At 41.4% G+C, this 21,169-nt stretch overlaps 1 protein-coding gene across 2 annotated transcripts in view; it reads right to left on the minus strand.

The window, feature by feature from the left end:
- MYOM2 (myomesin 2) overlaps positions 1 to 21,169 on the minus strand; it is a 104,985-nt gene that overhangs the window by 47,215 nt on the left and 36,601 nt on the right. For both annotated transcript variants that reach the window (XM_048497607.1, XM_048497597.1), the window contains 8 exons: positions 19,521 to 19,682; positions 15,794 to 15,955; positions 14,472 to 14,613; positions 12,972 to 13,171; positions 11,062 to 11,115; positions 6,816 to 6,943; positions 5,116 to 5,299; positions 2,290 to 2,464 (listed from right to left, as the gene is read on the minus strand). In XM_048497607.1, the coding sequence (XP_048353564.1) occupies positions 2,290 to 2,464; positions 5,116 to 5,299; positions 6,816 to 6,943; positions 11,062 to 11,115; positions 12,972 to 13,171; positions 14,472 to 14,613; positions 15,794 to 15,955; positions 19,521 to 19,682 (1,207 nt within the window). The remainder of the gene's footprint in view (positions 1 to 2,289; positions 2,465 to 5,115; positions 5,300 to 6,815; positions 6,944 to 11,061; positions 11,116 to 12,971; positions 13,172 to 14,471; positions 14,614 to 15,793; positions 15,956 to 19,520; positions 19,683 to 21,169) is intronic.

Consider the following 21,169-nt stretch of genomic DNA (forward strand, 5'->3'; position numbering starts at 1 on the left):
CATCTAACGGGCCTACCGCTTCCCTTGCTGGCTTCCTGCTTTTTATATGTACTTGAAGAACTTTGTTTGTTGCTGGTGGTCTTGATGTTTGTTCATAGCCATGCGTTCCTCATAATCCTTTTTTGCCTCCCCTTACAGCTATTAACTTGCTTCTCTTTTTTGCCACCATTTGTGTTCCGTCTCATATTCTTCATCATCCAGTCCAAACTGGACTTCCATTTTCTAAAAGACATTTTCTTTTTTCTGATAATTTCCTCAACTTCTCTTGTTGTTAACCATGGTGGCTTTCTTTTGGACTGGGTGCTGCCTTTTCTAACCTGCGGAACACATTCCAACTGAGCTTTTATTACTGTGTTTTTAAATAACTTCCAAGCATCCTGGACAGTTTTGACTCTCTTAATTTTCCCTTTCAGCTTCCTCAAGCACTACATCCCCTCATCTTTGAGAAATTTCCCTTTTCTGAAGGCGAATGTAACTACATTAGTAGTTGTCCACTTCTGTTAAGCATGCCCAGAGATACCTAGGAATCTGACAGTGCATTGTGAAATTGTCGCTGTTCCCTATCGGCTCTAACAACACTGACTTCCTGCGCACACTAGGTCCATGGGTCCCACTTAGGAATTAGATCTAGGATCACCTCTCCCCTGGATTGGTTCCACAACCATCTGTTTCTAAGCCACAGATCATTTAGGCATATCCAGGAATGTTCTCTCCTTTACTATGACCTGAACATTGCATTTTTCCAATTTCATATGGGGATAGTTAAAATCACCCCATTACCACTACATTTTTGTTTTTGTTGGCCTCTCTAATTTCTTTTTCCATCTCAGAATCCTCTTGTGCACTTTGGTCAGGGGGACGATAATATATTCCTAATATTAAACTGTCCTTCACACCTGGTATTGATATCCACAGTGATTCTGTAGGGGAACCAGCTCCCCTTTCATTGTCTATTTTATGTGACACTATGCTCTCTTTTATGTAAAGGGCAACTCCACCCCCAATGCGCCCTGTCCTATCCTTCCTATAGAGCCTGTAGCCTGGTATAACAGCATCCCACTGGTTCTCCTCATTCCACCATGTCTCTGTAATGCCCACTATATCAAAGTCCTCCTTCAAAACTCCGTACTTTATTTTAATTTTAATTGTTGTTTTAATTTTGAAATGTCTTAATATGTTGATGTTTGCCACCTTAGGGACCCTATTTGTATGGAAAAGTGGCATAGAAATATTTTTTAAGGAGAATAAGAATAAATTGTGCCCATACCGTGTTTCCCTGAAAATAAGACAGGGCCTTATATTAATTTTTGCTCCAAAAGATGCGTTAGGGCTTATTTTCAGGGGATTTTTCCCATGATTTTGCGCCCCCTACGTGACTAGATCAGCTGCACCAGGGAATCTGTAATTTGGACTTATTTTTGGAGTAGGGCTTATATTTCAAGCATCCTCCAAAAATCCCAAAAAATTATGCTAGGATTTATTTTCGGGGTAGGTCTTATTTTCGGGAAAACAGGGTATTTTGAAAGTCACTGAGGATTCTTAAGACAAAAACATTAGTAATGGTGCACTAAGCATTCTCTACCAGATCTAGTCTCTAAAACAGCGGTTCTCAACCTGTGGGTCACAACCCCTTTGGGGGTCGAACGACCCTTTCACAGGGGTTGCCTAAGACCATCGGAAAACAGTCTTTTTATATGTTATATATACCAATTTTATGGTTTGGGGTCACCACTGTATTAAAGAGTCACAGCATTAGGAATGTTGAGAACCACTGCTCTAAACAGTACAGTATACCAAGTGGTCCATTGGTCCATCTGGCTCAATATTGTATTCTGATTGACAGCAGCTCTCCAAGGTTTCAGTCATGGTTCTTTTGCAGCCCTGATACATGATTTAATGAAGATTCCACAGACTGAACCTGGGACCTTCTGTTATGACATCTGCTTGATAAAGCCCTCTGAGATCCAATGTGTAATTACCACAATGGCGTAGGAGTGTGATCCAGTCCTATACAACTCCAATACTGTCTGGATGGAGGGACCACATGAGTAGAGTAACTAATGTGGCTTTTCGCCATGGTAGCATTTATGTCCCTGGAGGTTAGATAACATCCGTAAAGAAAGAAGTCAAGTGATTCTCCCTGCCCACATGGTCCTGCTAGTGAGATGTTTGATTTAAATGTGAAATGGGACCGTGTGTGTTCCTGAAGTTATTTGGAAGATGAAAAAGACACTGAATTTTGTTTAGGGAAATACGTAGAAAGTAAAAACAATAAAGATTTTTCTGTACCTGGTATACTTGATTGGCTTATGATTACAGGGTTCCCAGCGATTCGATCCTACCACAGAACAGTCAATATAATAGCCAAACAGATCTTCTTCATGTTTTGGCTTATCCCACTGTACAATAACAGAGGTCTTTGTATTTCTTGTCGCCACTATGCGCCCCGGAGCAGATGGAACAGCTGTCACAGAAAGAAGCATTTACTTCATTTGTAGCCACTTATGACAACATATAACCACTTATTCACCAATTATAGGACTACATGTTCCAGTAAACAATTTCTTAGAATAGGATATCCAAACTTTTAAACCAACACAATATAGTTTAGACCAGTGTTTCCCAACCTTTTTGAGGTCAAGGTACCCTTGACCTCACTCTTCATATCTCACGGTTCCCCTGCCGCCACACTCCACCTTCCCCTCCCATTGCCCCTGCTTGCCACACCCCCACCTTCCCCTCCCAGGGTGAAGGGAAGCACTGGGGGTGGTGGTGGCTGCTGACCTTGTGGCAGGCCCTGCCCCATGGGCCAGCTCTATGTCCTTGCTGGCACCGGTGGAAGACACCACAAAAATGAGGGGGCGGGGGACGGTAGTGTTGCCGTGGTTCCCCCGGGGACATGCTCATGGCACCCCAGGGTACCACGGAACCCTGGTTGAGAATGGCTGGTTTAGACAAAGCTGGACAGCTTTAAGCCCCACTGATTTGAATGGAAAACACTACATGCTTGTTACTTCCACTGAGATCTTTAACAGTACTTCACTTTGACAAAATCATCCTCCAAGACATTACATTGGTGTTCATATTGTTCCCTGTGGCACTAAAGTGATTTAATTATTATTGTTCTTCACAAATATACTAATAGAAAGAGTACATGAACCAAGTCCAAGACTACTAATTAAAGTTAATCACAGTTCCCAACCTGGTGCCTTACAACCAGACTCCTTCTATACTTTATCCTTTTTCCAATTCCCTTTTCACTATTCTCTTTCATCCATTCATACCCTTCCTTTTCTACCCCTCCCGGTCACTTTCACATTCCTTCCATTTTCTCTGTTGAGTCTGTTACTCTTCCTGCATGCCCCAAAGGCAACTAAAAGAGAGAAAGGTTGCAGTGATGGTAATGGAAGGAGGGGGCAAGCTTCAGCTCATTCCAGAAAGACTGGGTGGTAGGCAAAGTTTAGGTGTTAGCAGGGGCCCTGTGCTTGCAGTCTGGCTCATATTCTCTTTGCAGCAGTTTTGTTACAGCTTGAGACTACTTTGCTTCAATGATAGCTCTAGCTTCAATGATAGCTTTGCTACAACTTCAGTTCTGGTAAGGATTGGGGAAGCAGACTCCCCACCAAAACCAGTAAAAGAAAAATATAAGATAAGAGGAAATCTTAAAAAGACAAAGCTAGACGAGGAGAAACAGAATGAAGCATTTACATTCCTACAGCCATAACCAAGAAAACTCATTCTATTCTCTTGGCACCTTTCACACCTAAACTACCTTCATACGCACGCCAGATAAAATCAATTGAACACATTGCTATGTATTCCGCAGCAATAGATTCAAATGGATTCACTTCACAGGCAGCCAATGCCTATAAAAATGTATAAATAGTAACTAAGGCTACCCATTATAATTTGTTTCAATTGGATAAATATTAATAGGCTCAGGCATTCACACTAATACCTGGATGTTTTCTTGATTCTCTGTAAAAGCTGAAATCTTCCATTCACCGCTCCTTGCCCATAGACTTTACTTTTTTTTTTTAAGCATGAAAGAGAGGAAGGTTCCTCGTGGGATTTGGGGGGGGCGGTATCTTGGGGGGAATTTTTCATGTTTGGGTTTAATAGAACCAGAAAATTTCAAAAAAGCCAAAAAAAAACCCTAACCTTCTTACTGGTATGGGCTTTTCCCAGCTTTTTTCTATCAAACCAGAACCCCAAAAATTTCATGCCACCTCCCAACCTCCCAACTCTTGGAGATGGAAGGCAATGCAGAGATGGATGCTGGGCTGGGCTGTGTTCAGTTCTGCACCACCTGGTACCTCCAAGACCCACATGAAGTTTAGAGGTGGTGAGGCAGAGCCCAGCCCAGCATATAGCTCTGCCCCATCACTTCCAAAGTCCACATGGACATCAGAGGTGGCAGCAGCACAGAGCTAAAAGCTGGACACACCAGGCTGAGTGCAGCAGCCCATCTGCTGCCTCTGAGCTCATGTGGACTTTGGCAGCACCAGCGGCAGCAGAGCAGGTAAGTGAGGAGGGCGGGGGAAAGGGAGGAGGATTCCCTCCAAGTATTTTTTAATGGTGGTGTGGCCGGAGTAGTCTGCAAATGCCCAAAAAATCAGCATTATTTGAGATCCAAAATTACCAATAAGGCACTGGGGGGGGGGTTCAGTTCAGCTTTGCCAAATGTACACCCCTAATTCTGGCATTTTGTATGATATTTACTATCCACTCTTAAAATTCAAAAAGTGCCCACACATTGAGCCTCCAATGACATTTTGTACCTCAGATCTACGAGGATGAATTTTTTTCCAACACAGCTAAAAGGCAGAACTTCAATTTGGAAGCATCTATTCCATTAGACTGATGTATTTTGAGAGTGTTAGTCGCTAGAAACTATTAGGTTTGAGGAACTCTGCTTGAGGGACTGCTTAGAAATGTTTTACATGAATATATTTGGATACCACCAACAATTACCCACAGTACTGCCAGCTTCTTTTGTGTGTTGTCAAATATATTACACTGAGACAGGAATGGAATTTGGTGATAGAACAGCCTGCTTTTAGTGTCATTTGAATGTCTTTTCTTATTTTAATTAGGTTTACAGCACTTTCTTACCAATGGATTCTTGTGCTTGAATAGGAGGTGTTATTTCAGACGGATCACTAATCCCGTGCTTGTTTGCTGACAAAACTCGGAACACGTAGGACTTCCCTTGGGCAAGATCAAACACTGCATAGCGAGGAGATCTCACTGCGACTTGGTCGTTGACTCTCTGCCAGCTTCCACTGCCAACAATAGACTATAAAAATGAGAATGATTATTCCTATTTTGTGAGAGTTGCCAGCAAAGTTCCTTCGCCTTGTGAAGAGACTGCTAGCTACATGCTTAGCTATCAGTATGATGTCAGATCACTAAGTTAAATTCAACACAAGATGACCTTTTTATTTCCTTTTGTACTTGTTTGTCCATGAGAAACTTGACATAAATAATAGAACATTAGAAAAAACTTCCTAATGGTAACAGATAGTTTGACAATGGAAACAATAACCTAGTGGAGAGGATCTCCATAACTGGAGGTCCTAATCAAAAGTTGGACAACCATCTGTCAGCAATGCTCCATTTTAAGATTTTCTGAATTAGGCAAGGTTTACACTAGATTCAAGTCCAGGAGTTCATGGCTTCTCTCCTGCTAAAAGTTTTCTAAAATGTAGGATTTCCTTCTATAGATAGTGACTTTCCCACCCCCCACTGAACTCCAAATGCCTCTAAAAATTATGTTCCTAGAGGATGGGGGGCTCCAGAAATAGTTTGGGTGGGAGTCAGAAGTCTTCCTTGGAAGAGGAGCATCAGAAAAATTCAGCTCTACTTCTGTCTGTAGAATCTTTGTTGGATCAAAGTCTAGGACTATGGCCCCTTCTGCACTTCTGTCTGTAGAACCTTTGTTGGATCAAAGTCTAGGACTATGGCCCCTTCTGCACATGCAAAATAATGCGTTTTCAAACCACTTTCACAACTGTTTGCAAGTGGATTTTGCCATTCTGCACCGCTTCAAAGAGCACTGAAAGCAGTTTGAAAGTGCATTATTCTGTATGTGTGGAATGAGCCTATGATTCTGTAAATTATACCAAGAAATGACTTGTAAAGACTTATGAACTAGGTACCCTTTTAAGCAGGAATCATTTATCTGAGGGTTTTGAAACCGTTTTGAGAAAACCGAGAATGAACCACATTCTGAGCATTGCTTTGATTTGTTAAAGACATTATTTGACTATAATTCTTGAGAATCAAGTAGTTTTGTTATTCATGTGTCCTGTTGTTCCTAATAGCAATACATGTTGCTCCATGCTGGCAGAAAATAAACAGCAGGTACCGAAGTTGGGCTAAAGCTCAATGTTGTCCCAGTAGATGGGACATGAGCTTCATCAAGAAAAGAGCCTTGTTCATTACCATTTAGGAAGCAGCTTCCCTGACTGTTACTCAGGGAAGCTCACCATATGGTCCAACTATTTATTTAGAACAGGAATGCCAGTCACATTTTCTTAGTGGCACTTGCTGTATAACCGCTGCTTTATTCTTATTCCATACAAAAGTAACCAAACATGAAATATCTCTCTATTGCTGTGCCTCATTTTTCAATACACGTTAAATAATGCAACAGTACACCCAACCTCCCATGCCTTTTCTATCCTCCTGTTGCATAGCCTTGGATTTGCTCATTTTATTGTTTTTCTTGCCTCTGCTGAGAATGATTTGAAATTAAATGGTATGTGGCCACAAAATGCCTTACAGCTGACTACAACTACATGGCACAGTACCTTCTCAATGAAATATGATAATGGCTCTTTGCCACGGGGAACAGGTGGATCCCAGCTGAGTACAACATATGTTTTGCTGGTTTCTGAAGCATGTACATTGGTGGGAGGTCCTGGAATCTTAACTTCGCCTAGAGGAGTAATAAACTCAGTAAGTGTTAAATGCCAGATTAACCTCCCAGGTCAGTGCTTATGAGAGTTTGTCTTTCTAAACTCCCTCACTAGAATGCATTGCTTGGCTATGAAAGAGTTTTTAATATATAATCTTTGCAGTTTACTCAGAAGGCTGCCACATTTCTATTTTGATAAACCAACGCAAGCCAGTTAAAAGAGAGGCATTGATTGTTCACAGCCAAAGCAAAATCTTTCAACATGTGCATTCATCTCACAAGTTTTTTTTGTTTTCTTTTAGTATTCCTTTGATCACCTCGGAATCACTTTAATCTGTTCTACTAAATAGCTCGATAAAGCCTTCACACATTAGGCAAACATAAGAAAGGTCTGATCAAAGACACAGGACCAAGAACTTCTGCCACTGAAAGATGAGTAGGGAGATGTATGCTCATGAAAGATCACCGCAATTAACTATATAACAAAGCATGTGAAACACAAATCATAGAAAAAAGCTCTCCTGTGAACCAACTATGAAAATTAAAAAAAAACAAGAGGTCACATCCAACTTTCTGCTATTTGGAAGGTGTTGGCAGAAGAAGGTTTTCTCCACTTTCACCTACAATTCCCATCAGCCTCTGTCAGCATGGCCAATTGGCCATGCTGGTAGGGGCTGATGGGAATTGTAGTTCCTGAACATCTGGAGAGCCGCAGGTTCCCTACCCCTGTTCTAGATAGAAGCACCCTGTGTGTCCCCAAAGACTCTGCTCATGGGATTCTCCTGCTGCTACAGCCTCCTGCTGCTGCTGCAATGGAGAAATTGCCCTTTGCTTCTTGTACAAACACAGCAAGCCTTGGAGCAGAATCCCAAGAGGAAGGGCATTTTGCACTATTCCCCATTCTTCTGGCAAATTTCTATAGTATCTGGCAAATTATCCAGGAGGCTCCTACAACCCTCAGAAGAGGCTTATCAGTGAATCAGACTGCAGGTGAAGGGAAGATCTTCCATTTATGCACGATAAATCCAACTCCATACGTTTTATATCATAGTCATGAAAGGCTCCAATAGTCCTGCTACCTTAGGTCACAAATCGCCATAAAGTAGCAATGCAAGATCTTGTAATCTGGGCGAAACTGGACAGGGATTAGCATCTCAGCGTATGTCTACATCAGCTCAACTGCCACAATTTGCACCCCATTCCATGTCAGGCTGGAACACGTCTTTATGAACAGCTGGCTGTGACAGAAAAGGGGAGCCTGAATAAAGTCATACAGTTTATAAATGCAAAATGAGTGGGGTGATGTCATCACACTGTGCATTTCCCATCCCTGGAAACAGATATAGCAACCAGGTATGCAAATAGCACGCACAAAAGCATCTTAGCCTCAATTATATTATTGGATAATATGGAAGTGGGAGGCACAAGGCAAACTGATTCTGGAAATAACTGCATCCTCAGTAAGATTAATTCCAGCCTGACCCTTCTGTTAATTGCATATATTTTAGTGCAAAACTTTGAACTGCTTTATACTTGGTAGGCTTCATATGGTCACATTCCCTTTAAGGAGTTAGTGGGACTCCTTATATGCCTGCTTAATATTGTCTTCATAGTTTCTTATCTGGGCTTATTTTTCTGAACTTAATAAGGAATGGTTGTACAGGGTAGCATCAGAATTCATGTAGGGAGTTTACTTTAACTAGCCGCTCATGATGAGAAGTGGGGAATCAAACCCAGCTCTCTTGATTAAAGTCCACCCGTTTTCAACCACTACACTACACTGGCTGTCCTCAATACAGCCCTTATGGCAAAAGTCTTTACTTCTTTTGAGGTTGCTGTTTTATTTTATTTATTTTTTACATATTTAAAACATTTATTAACCACCTTTCTTCCTTACAGAGTTCAGGGTGGTCTACAATATAAATAAAGCATAAAATAAATTAAATCCTAAAGATCAAAAATTAGGTGGCCAGGTATACCACCCTGGGGAGATTGTTCCACAGTCTTGGGGCAGCTGCTGAAAAGGCCCTGTCTCATGTACCCACCAAACAAGCTTCTTTGATTAGTGAGGCAGTCAGGAGGGCCTCTCCCTGGGGTATTAATTCCTGGTATGCAACATGGAAGGAGACAGCCCTTTAGATACCCATGTCCCATGTCGGGCTTAAAAGGTCAACACCAACACTTTGAATTGTGCTCAGGTCAGGGGCGTAACGAGGCAGCCCTGGGCAAACTGTAGCCCTGGGCAAAACCTGAGTTGGATGCCCCCCCCCATGGGCGGCCACTCCACCACGACCAAATTTTTTTTGCACCAGGACATTGGTGCCTGCAGGGGGTGCCTTTTTAGACATATCAGCACCATAATTTCAGCATATCATCAGGAGACTGTCCTTATGCTACTCCCCAAGTTTGGTGAGGTTTGGTTCAAGGAGTCCAAAGTTATGGACTCCCAAAGGGGGTGCCCCATCCCCCATTGTTTCCAATGGGAGCTAATAGGAGATGGGGGTTACAGTTTTGAGGGTCCATAACCTTGGCCCCCCTGAACCAAACTGCACCAAACCTGGGGGGGTATCATTAGGGCAGTCTCCTGATGAGACCCTGAAAGTTTTGAGACTGTGCCTTCAGAAATGCGCCCCCCCCCCCCCCCCAGCCTGTAACTCCCATGGACAGCAATACAAAAAACTCAATGCAGAACAAAGATTCTTGGGCAAATTTCTGGGATGTTCCTGCAGGGGGCGCATTTTGGTTGTATCGGCACCAAAATTTCAGGGTATCATCTGGAAACTGTCCTTATGGTATCCCCAAATTTTGGTGCAGTTTGGTTTAGGGGGTCCAAAGTTATGGACCCTCAAAGGGGGTGCCCCATCCCCCATTCTTTGTTAAGGAGATGGGGGCTACCCCTTGAGGGTCCATAACTTTGGACCCCCTGAACCAAACTGCACCAAACTTGGGGGGTGCCATCATCTCCAGATGATACCCTGAAATTTTGGTGCCGATACATCCAAAAATGCACCCCCTACAGGAACATCCTAGAAATTTGCCCAAGAATCTTTGTTCTTCATTGAGTTTTCTGCATTTCTGTCAATGGGGGTTGCAGGCTGTGGGGGGCACATTTCTGAGGGCACAGTCTCAAAACTTTCTGGGTCTCATCGGGAGACTGCCCTAATGATACCCCCCAGGTTTGGTGCAGTTTGGTTCAGGGGGGCCAAAGTTATGGACCCTCAAAACTGTAGCCCCCATCTCCTATAGCTCCCATTGGAAACAATGGGGGATAGGGGCACCCACTTTGGGAGTCCATAACTTTGGACTCCCTGAACCAAACCTCACCAAACCTGGGGGGTCGCATAAGGACAGTCTCCTGATGATACGCTGAAAGTTTGGTGCCGCTAGCCTAAAAACTGCGCCCCTTGCAGGCCAAAAATGGAAAACCACTAAAATACCCAAAAAAGAACCCAGCATTTTGATGCCCCCCACAAGGTGATGCCCTGGGCAGCTGCCCACCTTGCCCAATGGGCATTATGCCAATGGCTCAGGTAGCCAGTGTGATTGTTGTAATATCAGGATCACATGCTCCTGATAATGGCCATGGCTTTTACAGCCATTGTGGGAAAAGATGGCCACACTTTGCTCCTGCTTCCTTTCAGATCTCTAAAACACCTGTCAGGAACAATCGTTCCCTATTCAAAACAGCATCAAAGAACTTTCTGGGAAGAGCAGAAAGTAAATAGAAATGAATTGAAGATCTGCGCAGCAAAGAAAGGAATAAAAGATCTTTAAGAGTCTTGACAAACTACAAGTTCCAGAATTCTTTGATGAAAACCACAAAGCATAAACATTAAAGTATAGCCTGAGTGCAGTAGCTAAGTACAAACATAAGACTTCAACCAGTATTCAAAATTACACTCAATCAAGATTCCCATTTCCTTTCCCCAAAACCCTTGCCCCCCGAATCTTAATTATGTACCTAGAGATTAATGGTTAATTTTACATTTCAAGAAACCAAAAGGGGAGGACCTGGATGGGAAGAAAATGTACCAGAAGAGCAAAGGACAACTGAGGGCAGAACAAACACAACATGGAGAACAGCAACAGAGAAACAGGGAGAGACATATGGAGGTGAAATCGTAGACACAAAAACATACCTTCAAGGTCATCTTGATAGATTACAATTTGCTTGCCTCCATCTAAATGAATAGCTGAGAAACCAAGCCAAAAATTAATTATTTTAATTTATAATTTCTGTGCTATTTATTTTATTTTACTAGATATATAGTCCACTTTTCTCACTGACAACCAAGGTGGATTACACAGTGTAAGTGGATGCAGCCAACAGGATGAGACATCTAATAAGCAAAGTAGTAGGACTAGGATTTACAGAAATCTGAAACAAACATAGAACATTATTGAAGATTCACACTTTGGAAAGATTACATTTAAAAAGCAAAGTAGTGAATGTTCTTATGTATTCTGTATCATTATCAAATATTGTAAGAGATCATCTACAGTAGGAATATCATTCAACATATGAACATGGAGGAATCATCCATTAAAATTGTTGGTTACTTAAGAAGACTTCACAACTTGCAAATGAAACTGCACAGACAGAGTTTAGAAGGAATAAACAGTTTCATGACTACCAGATCTACTACTCACTATTTGGTAGAGAGGACTGGGAAATCTGATCTCACTCATTATCACATTCTAAGCAAGGTTCCCACTTCCTTACACTGCTCCTTCAGTCAAACTACCCATCCAACCAAGATAGAGACTGGATCCTGGAACTTAGAGATCTAAATAGTTTACACATGTTGCAAGACAAAGGGTTGAGACATCTAAGTAGAATTCAAGTGATGCATATATGAAGGATATACCTGATGATTTATAAGCAATGGATTTATCAAAAAGTTAATGCCATCTGCAAGCCAACCAGTTATAGTGGTCACCATCTGGAATTGCACTGACTGGACCCAAGATAAATACTCTGAGTCCTAGGTGTCTGGGCAGGAATTTGACACATTACATAAATTGCGTAAGGACTATTCACTGACAAATCTGCAACTCATTGTCTGAAATACAGAGTTGTTAGAAGATCTTCAGAGGCTCATTAGGTACAATGTCAAATAGGAGGAAAGGAAAGACACCTGTGAGGTATAGAAATGTATGAATTAAGAACTATGTTGGAAAAATGGTCTGGAATGGTGAAATAATTGAAAAATAAAGGCATGGCAATTCTTTAAAGCAGCTTAATTTAACTGCAAACTTCAGTTCCAACAACAAACCAAATATATTGTGTAATTAAAGTTTTCTTTCAACAGAGTTGCCAATTGGCAATAAGCTGCTTTCTGTTCAACTATGAATATATGTAAAACATAAGGAAACCCCAGCAAGGGGCTTTCAAGGCAAGTGAGCAGCAGAGGTGGTTTACCATTACCTTTCTCTGAAGAGTCTTCCTCAAATGTCTTCATTCCAAGTACTGACCTTGCTTAGCTTTTGTGGGTGGTTCTGCACTGGCCAAGTAGAATGGGCTCAGCCCCTTTTTCAAAGTGTTACGGGGGAGAAGCTCCCACAGAACACTTCTAACCCATTATATTTACCTGAACCTGGGTTAAATCAAAATCGCTAACACTTTTTTGCTTCAACCCAGGTTTTAGATACTTCCTGCTTACCTGTGAATTCCCCAGGCAGCCGCCATTACAGTGGATTCTCTAATCGGCAGCCGCCATGTTGTGCCAATAAGTGGAGGAAAATTCTCAGTTGTGGGTGGATTCTCAGGTAGAAGTATTCTCAACTATCTAGTTCGCATGGAAACACCACAGTTCTCATGAGAACCATTCTGCCTTCTGCTGCTGGGATCCCAGTGATCCCAGCTGGCCCCAGGACCTACCATGCAAATGGTAACACAGGCAACATGGGTTCATTTAACTCATTAGTGTTGCCTGGGGAGAATAAGCCTGTGATCTGACTCGACTGGGCTATACCATGCTGCCTTGCCTCCCATTCTCTTCAACTACTGCCTAATAAATACTGAAGAGTTCTTTAGTTGGTGATTTACTTTGTAATCTCTCCAAGTCAACGGGGTCAAGAGCTGCCACAGCTTCAGAGATTCTAGACGGTCTGCTGATACCAGCTTGGTTGACTGCCCTCACACGGAATACATACGAACGCCCTTCGAACAGTCCAGTCACTGGGTATATGCAGATTTTGACAGGAGCATCATTGCACTGAATCCAGTTTTCAGTGCCTACTTCACACCTGGTTGCAAAATGACCAGAAGAAAAAAAAAACATAAACTTTCCAAAATGAATATTAAAATGAATAACTTTTAAATGAATAACTTTTTAAAATTAATTATATGCTTTACCACAGTTTGAGACTAGGAATGTCTGAATAATTAAATTATATGAAACCATGTTTTCATATATGTCCTGGTGGTTTATTAGATATACTGAATGCCAGAAGGCTGGATCCTACAGATGAACAAATAGAAGGAGTTCACTCAAGATGACCATTCCCTTCTTCCCATAGAAGTCCTCGGCAAACCCTGAAAACTCTCTAGTGAAAGTCATGGAATCATCATGAATGAAGTGCCGTGTGGCAGCAGGGCTGCAGTGAGGAGACAATCAGGCAAAAACCAAACAAGTACATACTTACTCCCTCACTCTTGCTAATCTTATAGATTTATCACTTTTTTTAAATTCTTGAATTTAAAGAAAAAGAGTTTGGTTTGAATTATTTTTAATCCTGTTTTTAAAAGCAACAGTTTTTTTTAATCTCCAAAAACGATAGCACTCTGGTCTCTACCCAACTGATGTGCTCAGCCAATAGTCTCCCAGACGTTCATGCCTTTAAGGTATCCTGGGGAAAAAACCTTCCTTTAACAACTAAGACAGTGAAGGGTGTAATATACTTTGAAGTGATAAGAGACAACTTGAGGAAGTGTTTATTTATTTATGGAAGGTCGTGGTTATAAGATGGCAGAAGTTTTGAATTTTTAAAAACTCTTATTGAGACACTAAAATTCTTGGAAACACTTGAGCTGGCAAAAAGGTTGGCAAATAAATTTGTCTAAACCTCTTGATTCCCCCCACACACACACACACACAATTCATTCCATTGAAACCCCACCAGGAAATGTGGCAGCCCCACCAAATGAGGCTGTCTACCTATGAACCTAAATTTATGGACCTAATAGGAAGGGTTGTTTGCCTATTAATATTTGCAATCTTCAAGTAAGGCTCACATTTAAAGATAAGCTACCACAGGCTCATAAGCTACAACATAATTGCATGTTACATAAAAGACAGCTCTTAAATGTAGTTAAATACATTCAGATATGAAGAATCAAGTGCTGAGACTGGATGCTGGAACTAGCTCAAACAGACCAGCTGCTTGTACAGAAACACATCGAAAAACCAGCACTGGAAGATACTGGTCTAGTTTTTCCTTGGGGGACTATTACAATACCTCAAGGATTTTTAAAAATCATTTCTTTCATTATTGTTCAGAGATTTCAAATAAAAACAAATCAAAAATCTACTCTGCAGGATCATACCTATCCACAAAATATCCAATAACTGGAGGTTCATGGGTCGTGTTTGGAGGTTTCCAAGTCACAATAACATAATCTCTATTGGCATCATGGCATTTCACATCCATTGGTGCTCCAGGTGCTCCAACTACCAGGGCATCAGCATCTAAAACCAAGGGAATATCCAGATTTATTCAGGTGCTCATAATTTAAATGATATCACAACCTGGCCACTGCCTCATTCTGAGTCCCACTTTAACTAAACCAAGGAGTTAATCTCTTGGAATCTGAAAGTTAAATCCTAAATATCAGGCACTAATATTTCAGTAAACTGATGAAGCATGTGGTAATTTTAACGTGGATTATACTGAATCCAGTTAAAATTTCAGGCTAAGGGCTTTGTGAAAAGATGCCCTTCATTATCAAGATCACAGCATATATAAATTGCCTTGTCAGGAGCAGAGAGAAGGGCAAAAATCCATTATCAACAAACCCCCAAAGCCCACCAGTTCAGAGATTTGCTGGTGGATATGACCAATTGCTGTGTATATCCAGCTTCCCTCTCACAGTCCTGTTTCTCACCACCTTAAGTGTTGTGAAACAGAAATTCTTCTTTTCAATTACGTGTGAGGGTGAGCAATTGCATTGCAGAGATAATGGCAGCATGCTTCAATGAGAAATAAACAAAAAAACCTAGAAATAACCTCATAGGATAATAGTAGTACTTGTTTCAGAAGAGAAAATGACTATGTCCAGTCATGAAAGCTGCAGACTAAGATCCTGAAAGTCCATTTGTTTTATTTACAAGTAAATATGTTTATGATCAGGGCTCAATTGCAACAGAATATAATCAAGCACCATTCCATTTGCATTTTGCAGGGGATGCGGAAGGTTCAGCCTGAGGTATTTAAAACAATCTAAATTTTGCACCTGCAGAGATATGCTCATTGTAAAGAAAGAGAAAAGTAATGCTCGCTTTCTCTCCATAAGAACTTTTGTAACCTTATTATTTCTTGCAGGGGAATTGTGAATGCAAATGTAAGGTCAACTTATAACCCTCCTTGCTTCCATATATTCATCTCCTTTTCGTCTAAATGCATGAATATTTAGGAAGCAAAGTTTTCCTTTCTGTTTCCATATTTTCTGATGAGCATGGACATTATACACAAAGATTTTGCCCCTGCCTCTCTATGATGTTAGGCCCAGCCCCTGAAACTGTATCTCCTAACTTCAGAGGTGATGGAGTTGGGGAGAGGTAGGTCAGCACCCCACTATTTTTAGTTCTGAAAGTCAGATGTCAAAAATAAAGCAGAATTGTACCAAGACAAACATAATAAAAGCCCCACCTCTCACAAACAGAAATGCACTATATTCGCTCACTCCGCCTCTTGACACTATGCGCAGTGTGTACAAGCCTTCATCATCCTTGTTCAGGTGGCTGAATGACAGTGTTGCCTGGCCCTCTCCAAAGTAGAGTTTTGTCCATTTGGTTTCTTTAATTAGCACATCTGAAAGAGAATTGGGATTAAGCATCTGTCATCGTAGTCAGCAGGGATGATGATTGACCTTCTCGTGTGAATCATCGAGGCGACCATTTTAGGGCACATTTATTCAGGAGGGACTTTAAACCTGAGAAAACTCTACCTTTCCAAAGACTGAGCTGTCAGGCTTCAAATTTATGCCACCTCTGATTATATAAAGATGTATGTGCTCTATTTTCGTACTATTCTGTCCTGTCCCTCAGAGACTTAATGACTGGATGCCTTACCACCACCATTTTTATCCAAAGAGAGGAAAAAAACTTTCGAAGTCATGTCATAAAAACCTAATCTAGGGCATGAGCCAGATAAAGTTAAACACTTTTAAATCCTATTGATTTCAACAGAACAGAGTTAAACACGTACTTTGCTCTTCCACTGAAATTGCTGAAATGTGCTTAACTTTGGCAGGATTGTGCCCCTAATCAAGAGTTATCATGGTGTGTACTTTTGATCCTTTTTAATAAACCTCACTATTCAAGGCATATGTCAGATTAAGCTAGAAAGAGGGGGAGAAAGGCCAGATTTAAATTTAATCTGAAACTTGCTGTAAATACACACGTAATTTAAAATCTGTTGGGTATTCCTGCTGAGTGGTGAATCAAATTAAGTCTGAATTCCTCACAGGTGAAAGGTTGTGACTCAAGATTAATGTAAATTAAATCTGATTGACTAGTGCAATTGGTGCAATGAAATGTGTAGAATATTTTTTCTTGGCCAAAGAAATTCTTACCTGTTCCTACCTATTACCTTAATAATTGACTGTTACTATTGCCCAGGAGCACAGTGTGTCCCAAGAGCTGTTCTGAACAGATCTATTCTAATCAACAATTGTCTTGTTATAATGAACTTTCCACTTCAGAACTATAGCTGAGCATTCCACAGTACCTGGCACACATACAAAACAATTATTTAAAAAGCTACTGGCTAGGCATTTTGGACAGCGGCTACAAGCACTGAACAATAAAACACTCATAACTGTCACATTTTCGAATAACAAGGCTGATGTCTGCATATGTAAATTAAAGCCATCTGTTACTATGTCACCAGTCCCCCCCACCCCACCCCACCATGGAAATGCTTCTCATTGTAGTGGCTCTACCTTCCATCTCTCAGTCATATCCCAATCTACATATTTGATATGTTCCGGGCATTCACTGCTTTTGCTCAAGTTCTACAAAGTCATTTTAATTCCATCTGAAAACATCGTAAAGTGGAAGACATCTTGAAGAAATAAGCAGAGGCGTAGCTGGGCCAAACTGTACCCGGTGTGCATTTTATATTTTCCGGGGGGGGCCACAGCGCCCCCCATTCCCCCTTCCCTTAGTTCCTTTCCTTTTTGAGAACTTTTTCAGGCTGCAAAAGGCCTATTCACAATAAAAGCCTGATGGGAACTGTACTTCCCAGGAGACCTTGTGTGCCCCAAGGTCTCCTGGGAACTCAGGGAGAGCAGCAGTGGCGTAGGAGGTTAAGAGCTTGTGTATCTAATCTGGAGGAACTGGGTTTGATTCTCCGCTCTGCCGCCTGAGCTGTGGAGGCTTATCTGGGGAATTCAGATTAGCCTGTTCACTCCCACACATGCCAGCTGGGTGACCTTGGGCTAGTCACAGCTTCTCGGAGCTCTCTCAGCCCCACCTACCTCACAGGGTGTTTGTTGTGAGGGGGGAAGGGAAAGGAGTTTGTTAGCCCCTTTGAGTTTCCTGCAGGAGAGAAAGGAAGGATATAAATCCAAACTCTTCCTCTTCTTCTTCTTCTTTTTACTGCGAACAGGCCTTTTGCAGCCTGGAAAAGATATGCAGGGTTCCTTGCCCTGCAGGTAGGCTTCTCTACTAGAAGAAAGGAGCCTTTGGATTCAAAACTGTAGCATCCCCTTTGTTTTTGGAAAATGAAATTAAGGTGTCAAGTCATTTTATTTTTTAAATCAATTGTGTGATTTTGCAGAAAAAGGAAGAGAAACTCCTGTTGCCTTGACGAGGAGATTTCCTTTGCAAAATTATTCCAGTAGAATACCACTGAAATAAATGGTCATAGACTACAGTAACTCTGCATATGGTTGCACCAATACCATGTCTAGAAAAATAGAAACCAGATGATAGTAAAATTTCCCAAATGCTGCTGGATGGGGATTTGTAAACCACCAACTACACTTGGTTTTCAAAGTTCATCCAGCAGTCTGGCTTGCACGTGTACATTATGATGATCATCATTACCAATTACCTCATAGTCCACACACTACGAACTCTGACAATTGTTTGAGCATAGGATAGGGTCAGTGTCAGCATGTCTTGAGGTGTAACAACTGCCAAGGCCCAAGTCTTATGAAGCGGCCTACTGCCACTTGTCCCCACCCACTCACTTCCCCTGCTGCCCCTCTCTTCTGGTGAACTCCCCCACCAGTACAGTTGGGGGAAAGTGAAAGCCACAGGTGTCAAACTTGCGGCCCTCCAGATGTTCATGAACTACAATTACCATCAGCCCTTGCAAGTATAGCCAATGCTCATGTTGGGAGAGACTGCTGGGAATTGTAGTTCATGAACATCTGGAGAGCTGCGAGTTTGACACCCCTGGTGTAAGCGCACTGGGCGGGCTGGCAAATGAGGGTGAGGGAAGAATGCATGAATGGGTAGTGGGGGAGGAGAATGCAGGCAGGTTGTGAGGGATGTGTAAGTGGAAGGCAGAAGACGGGAGGTGAGGGGGCCTCTAGTACTTTCTGTCCAGGGATGATCAAAACCTGAAGCTCTGGTATAAGACTTCTAGTATTTTAATCTGGAGTCATAATTTGGGGTATGTTTCCTTATATTCCAGAATGTGTAAACATCCCACTGGAGGAAATCCTTCTGTCAGTGAAAACGCTCCATGAAATCCAGTACATAGAATATGATTTGGTTGGCTAGCAGTGCAATCTGGGGCCCAGTTATATCTTTTCAAACCAGTTGAAATCACTGGGCTCAGAAACATATGATTCTTCTTTGCAATGCCCTGTTAGCATACCCTCTAGAGTTTAATAGCCAATAAATGCTTTAAACTGTGATAATTTCGAATAAGCACTGCATTCCCAGAGGACTAATTAGCAGAATTAAACCACTCACATCCATTTCAGCACCTTATCATTCATATAAGCATACTCAGAAAAGGGAGATACAGGAAAAATATAACAGATAATTTTAATACCGAAAAAATGAAACTTGTATAACATCATAAATGCAAACCAAAGCATTTTTATAACAAGTTCTCTAAAATCAGAGCCTTTTTTATAATAATATGTATCTGATGCAGCCCATTAGTAACCTACTGATTTTTAAGCAAGCTTTTTTTGTCTAATACTATTAATAATGGAATGCGGAGTCCATGGCTTATTTGCATAGCAATAGGAAACAAGCATCAGATGACTGCCATTTTCTAAAAGGTGAAGGATCTACCCAAGGACTTTGCAAAGCATCTTTAAATTGATACAGCTGTACCACAACTCTCAACAAACTGAAAACTAATTTAAAGGCAAGCACACATACGTTCTCTGGAAGGAAAGAAAACTTACCGTCTCTGTACCACTCAGCACGAGGCCGGAGACGAGTCAGCTCTGGCGTGACCAGGAGACCACATCGAAGAGCAAGAGTTTCACCCTCCATACCAAAGGTGACACCAAATCTCTCCAAAAATTGAACATCAAAATGAGTGAAGCACACATCGGGCAGTGGCACTGCAAACAAAGCAACAATGGGGACAGTGAGAGTTAGAATGGAAGAGATATGGTCTTTTATTGTGTGGTGGCATTAGGGAATATAGGGCATATAAGGCAAGCATAAAGACAGGGAATATAAGGCAAGCATAAAGACAAAAATCAGACTTAAAAAAAGAGTATAGAAGTGGAGCACATGGAATTAATTGTTGCCTATTTTGATCTCATTGCACTTTGGTAAACACCTCTGCAGGTTTTCAAAAAACCTGAAAAGCCTGTTTGGCCAACACTGATAGAGGGACAAAATAATGTCCACTTGGATAACTAAGTAAGGGTGACACAGCCAGCATGGTGTAGGAGTTTAGAGTGATAGACCCTAAGCTGGTGAACTGGATTTGCATCCCCATCCCTACACATAAAGTCTGCTGGGTGGCCTTTGGCTAGTTAAAGTTCCCTCAGAACTCTCTCAGCCTCACCTACCTCATAAAGTGTCTGTTGGGGGAAAGAGTAAGGGAAGGAGTTTATAAACCACTTGGAGCAGTGGTGGAATTCAAATAATTTAACAACTGGTTGTTTACAAGTGCCATTTTAACAACCAGTTCTGCCAAAGTGGTCGAACCTGCTGAATCCCACCACTGACTTCAAGTCTCCTTACAGTTGAAAAAAGTGGAGTTTAAATGCAAACTCTTCTTCTTGTTTTTACTCTACCGCCAAAAAACCTCCTCCATTCTAAGTAACATATTATAGTCTGGATGCTGATGAATTTGCTGTGTTTTCTTTCTTGTATATGTTTTTGATCAACTGAAATAACTGTCAATAATAAATCAATAGAGCGATCCTCACCAAACAGGAATGGGGAAATCACACAACAGCAGCTCAGACTGCATTTATCTGCCTTTTCACGCCCTCCCTTATCCAGACCTTTCTTAATTGTTCCATTCATAAAGTTTGTCCATCCTTAGTGTAATCCACATAGAGTTAAATTTCCAGAGAGATACCCTTCTTAGTCTATTGCACGCAAAATAAAAACACATTTGGAGTACCTTAAGGTTTATCAGATTTATAAAGGGATGAGCTTTCATGGTATAAAGTTGACTATGCCATAATAAGTATTAGAAAAACATTTGTTTTTAAATAACTGTTAATGACTAAAGCTGTTACAGCTTTAACTTATCAGCAGAATCATTGAAAACACTGCCTATTGGTGGCTTAATTTTTGGTAAAAATACCACAAGACTTGTGCTACTATTGGTAAGGCACTATTTCCTTCCAATTCTATTCGGTATGGACAGGAGACTTATAGCTTGGTCCCTCCTGAAAACCAAAGAGGACCTGCAAGTCTGTGCAGAACGACCAAGTGTTCCTCTGATGTGCTGTTTGTAGGCTGTAGGAAAGTTCACAGGTCAAACTAGCTTTCTAAATTGGGCACAGTAGCAAAGTGACAGCCAGATACATCTCCATGATTAAGTACCCCTCAGTTTTCTGACCCCCTTGTAAATTTCAAACTG

This window comes from Sphaerodactylus townsendi, linkage group LG01 (assembly GCF_021028975.2).
Source record: "Sphaerodactylus townsendi isolate TG3544 linkage group LG01, MPM_Stown_v2.3, whole genome shotgun sequence".
Taxonomy (NCBI): domain Eukaryota; kingdom Metazoa; phylum Chordata; class Lepidosauria; order Squamata; family Sphaerodactylidae; genus Sphaerodactylus; species Sphaerodactylus townsendi.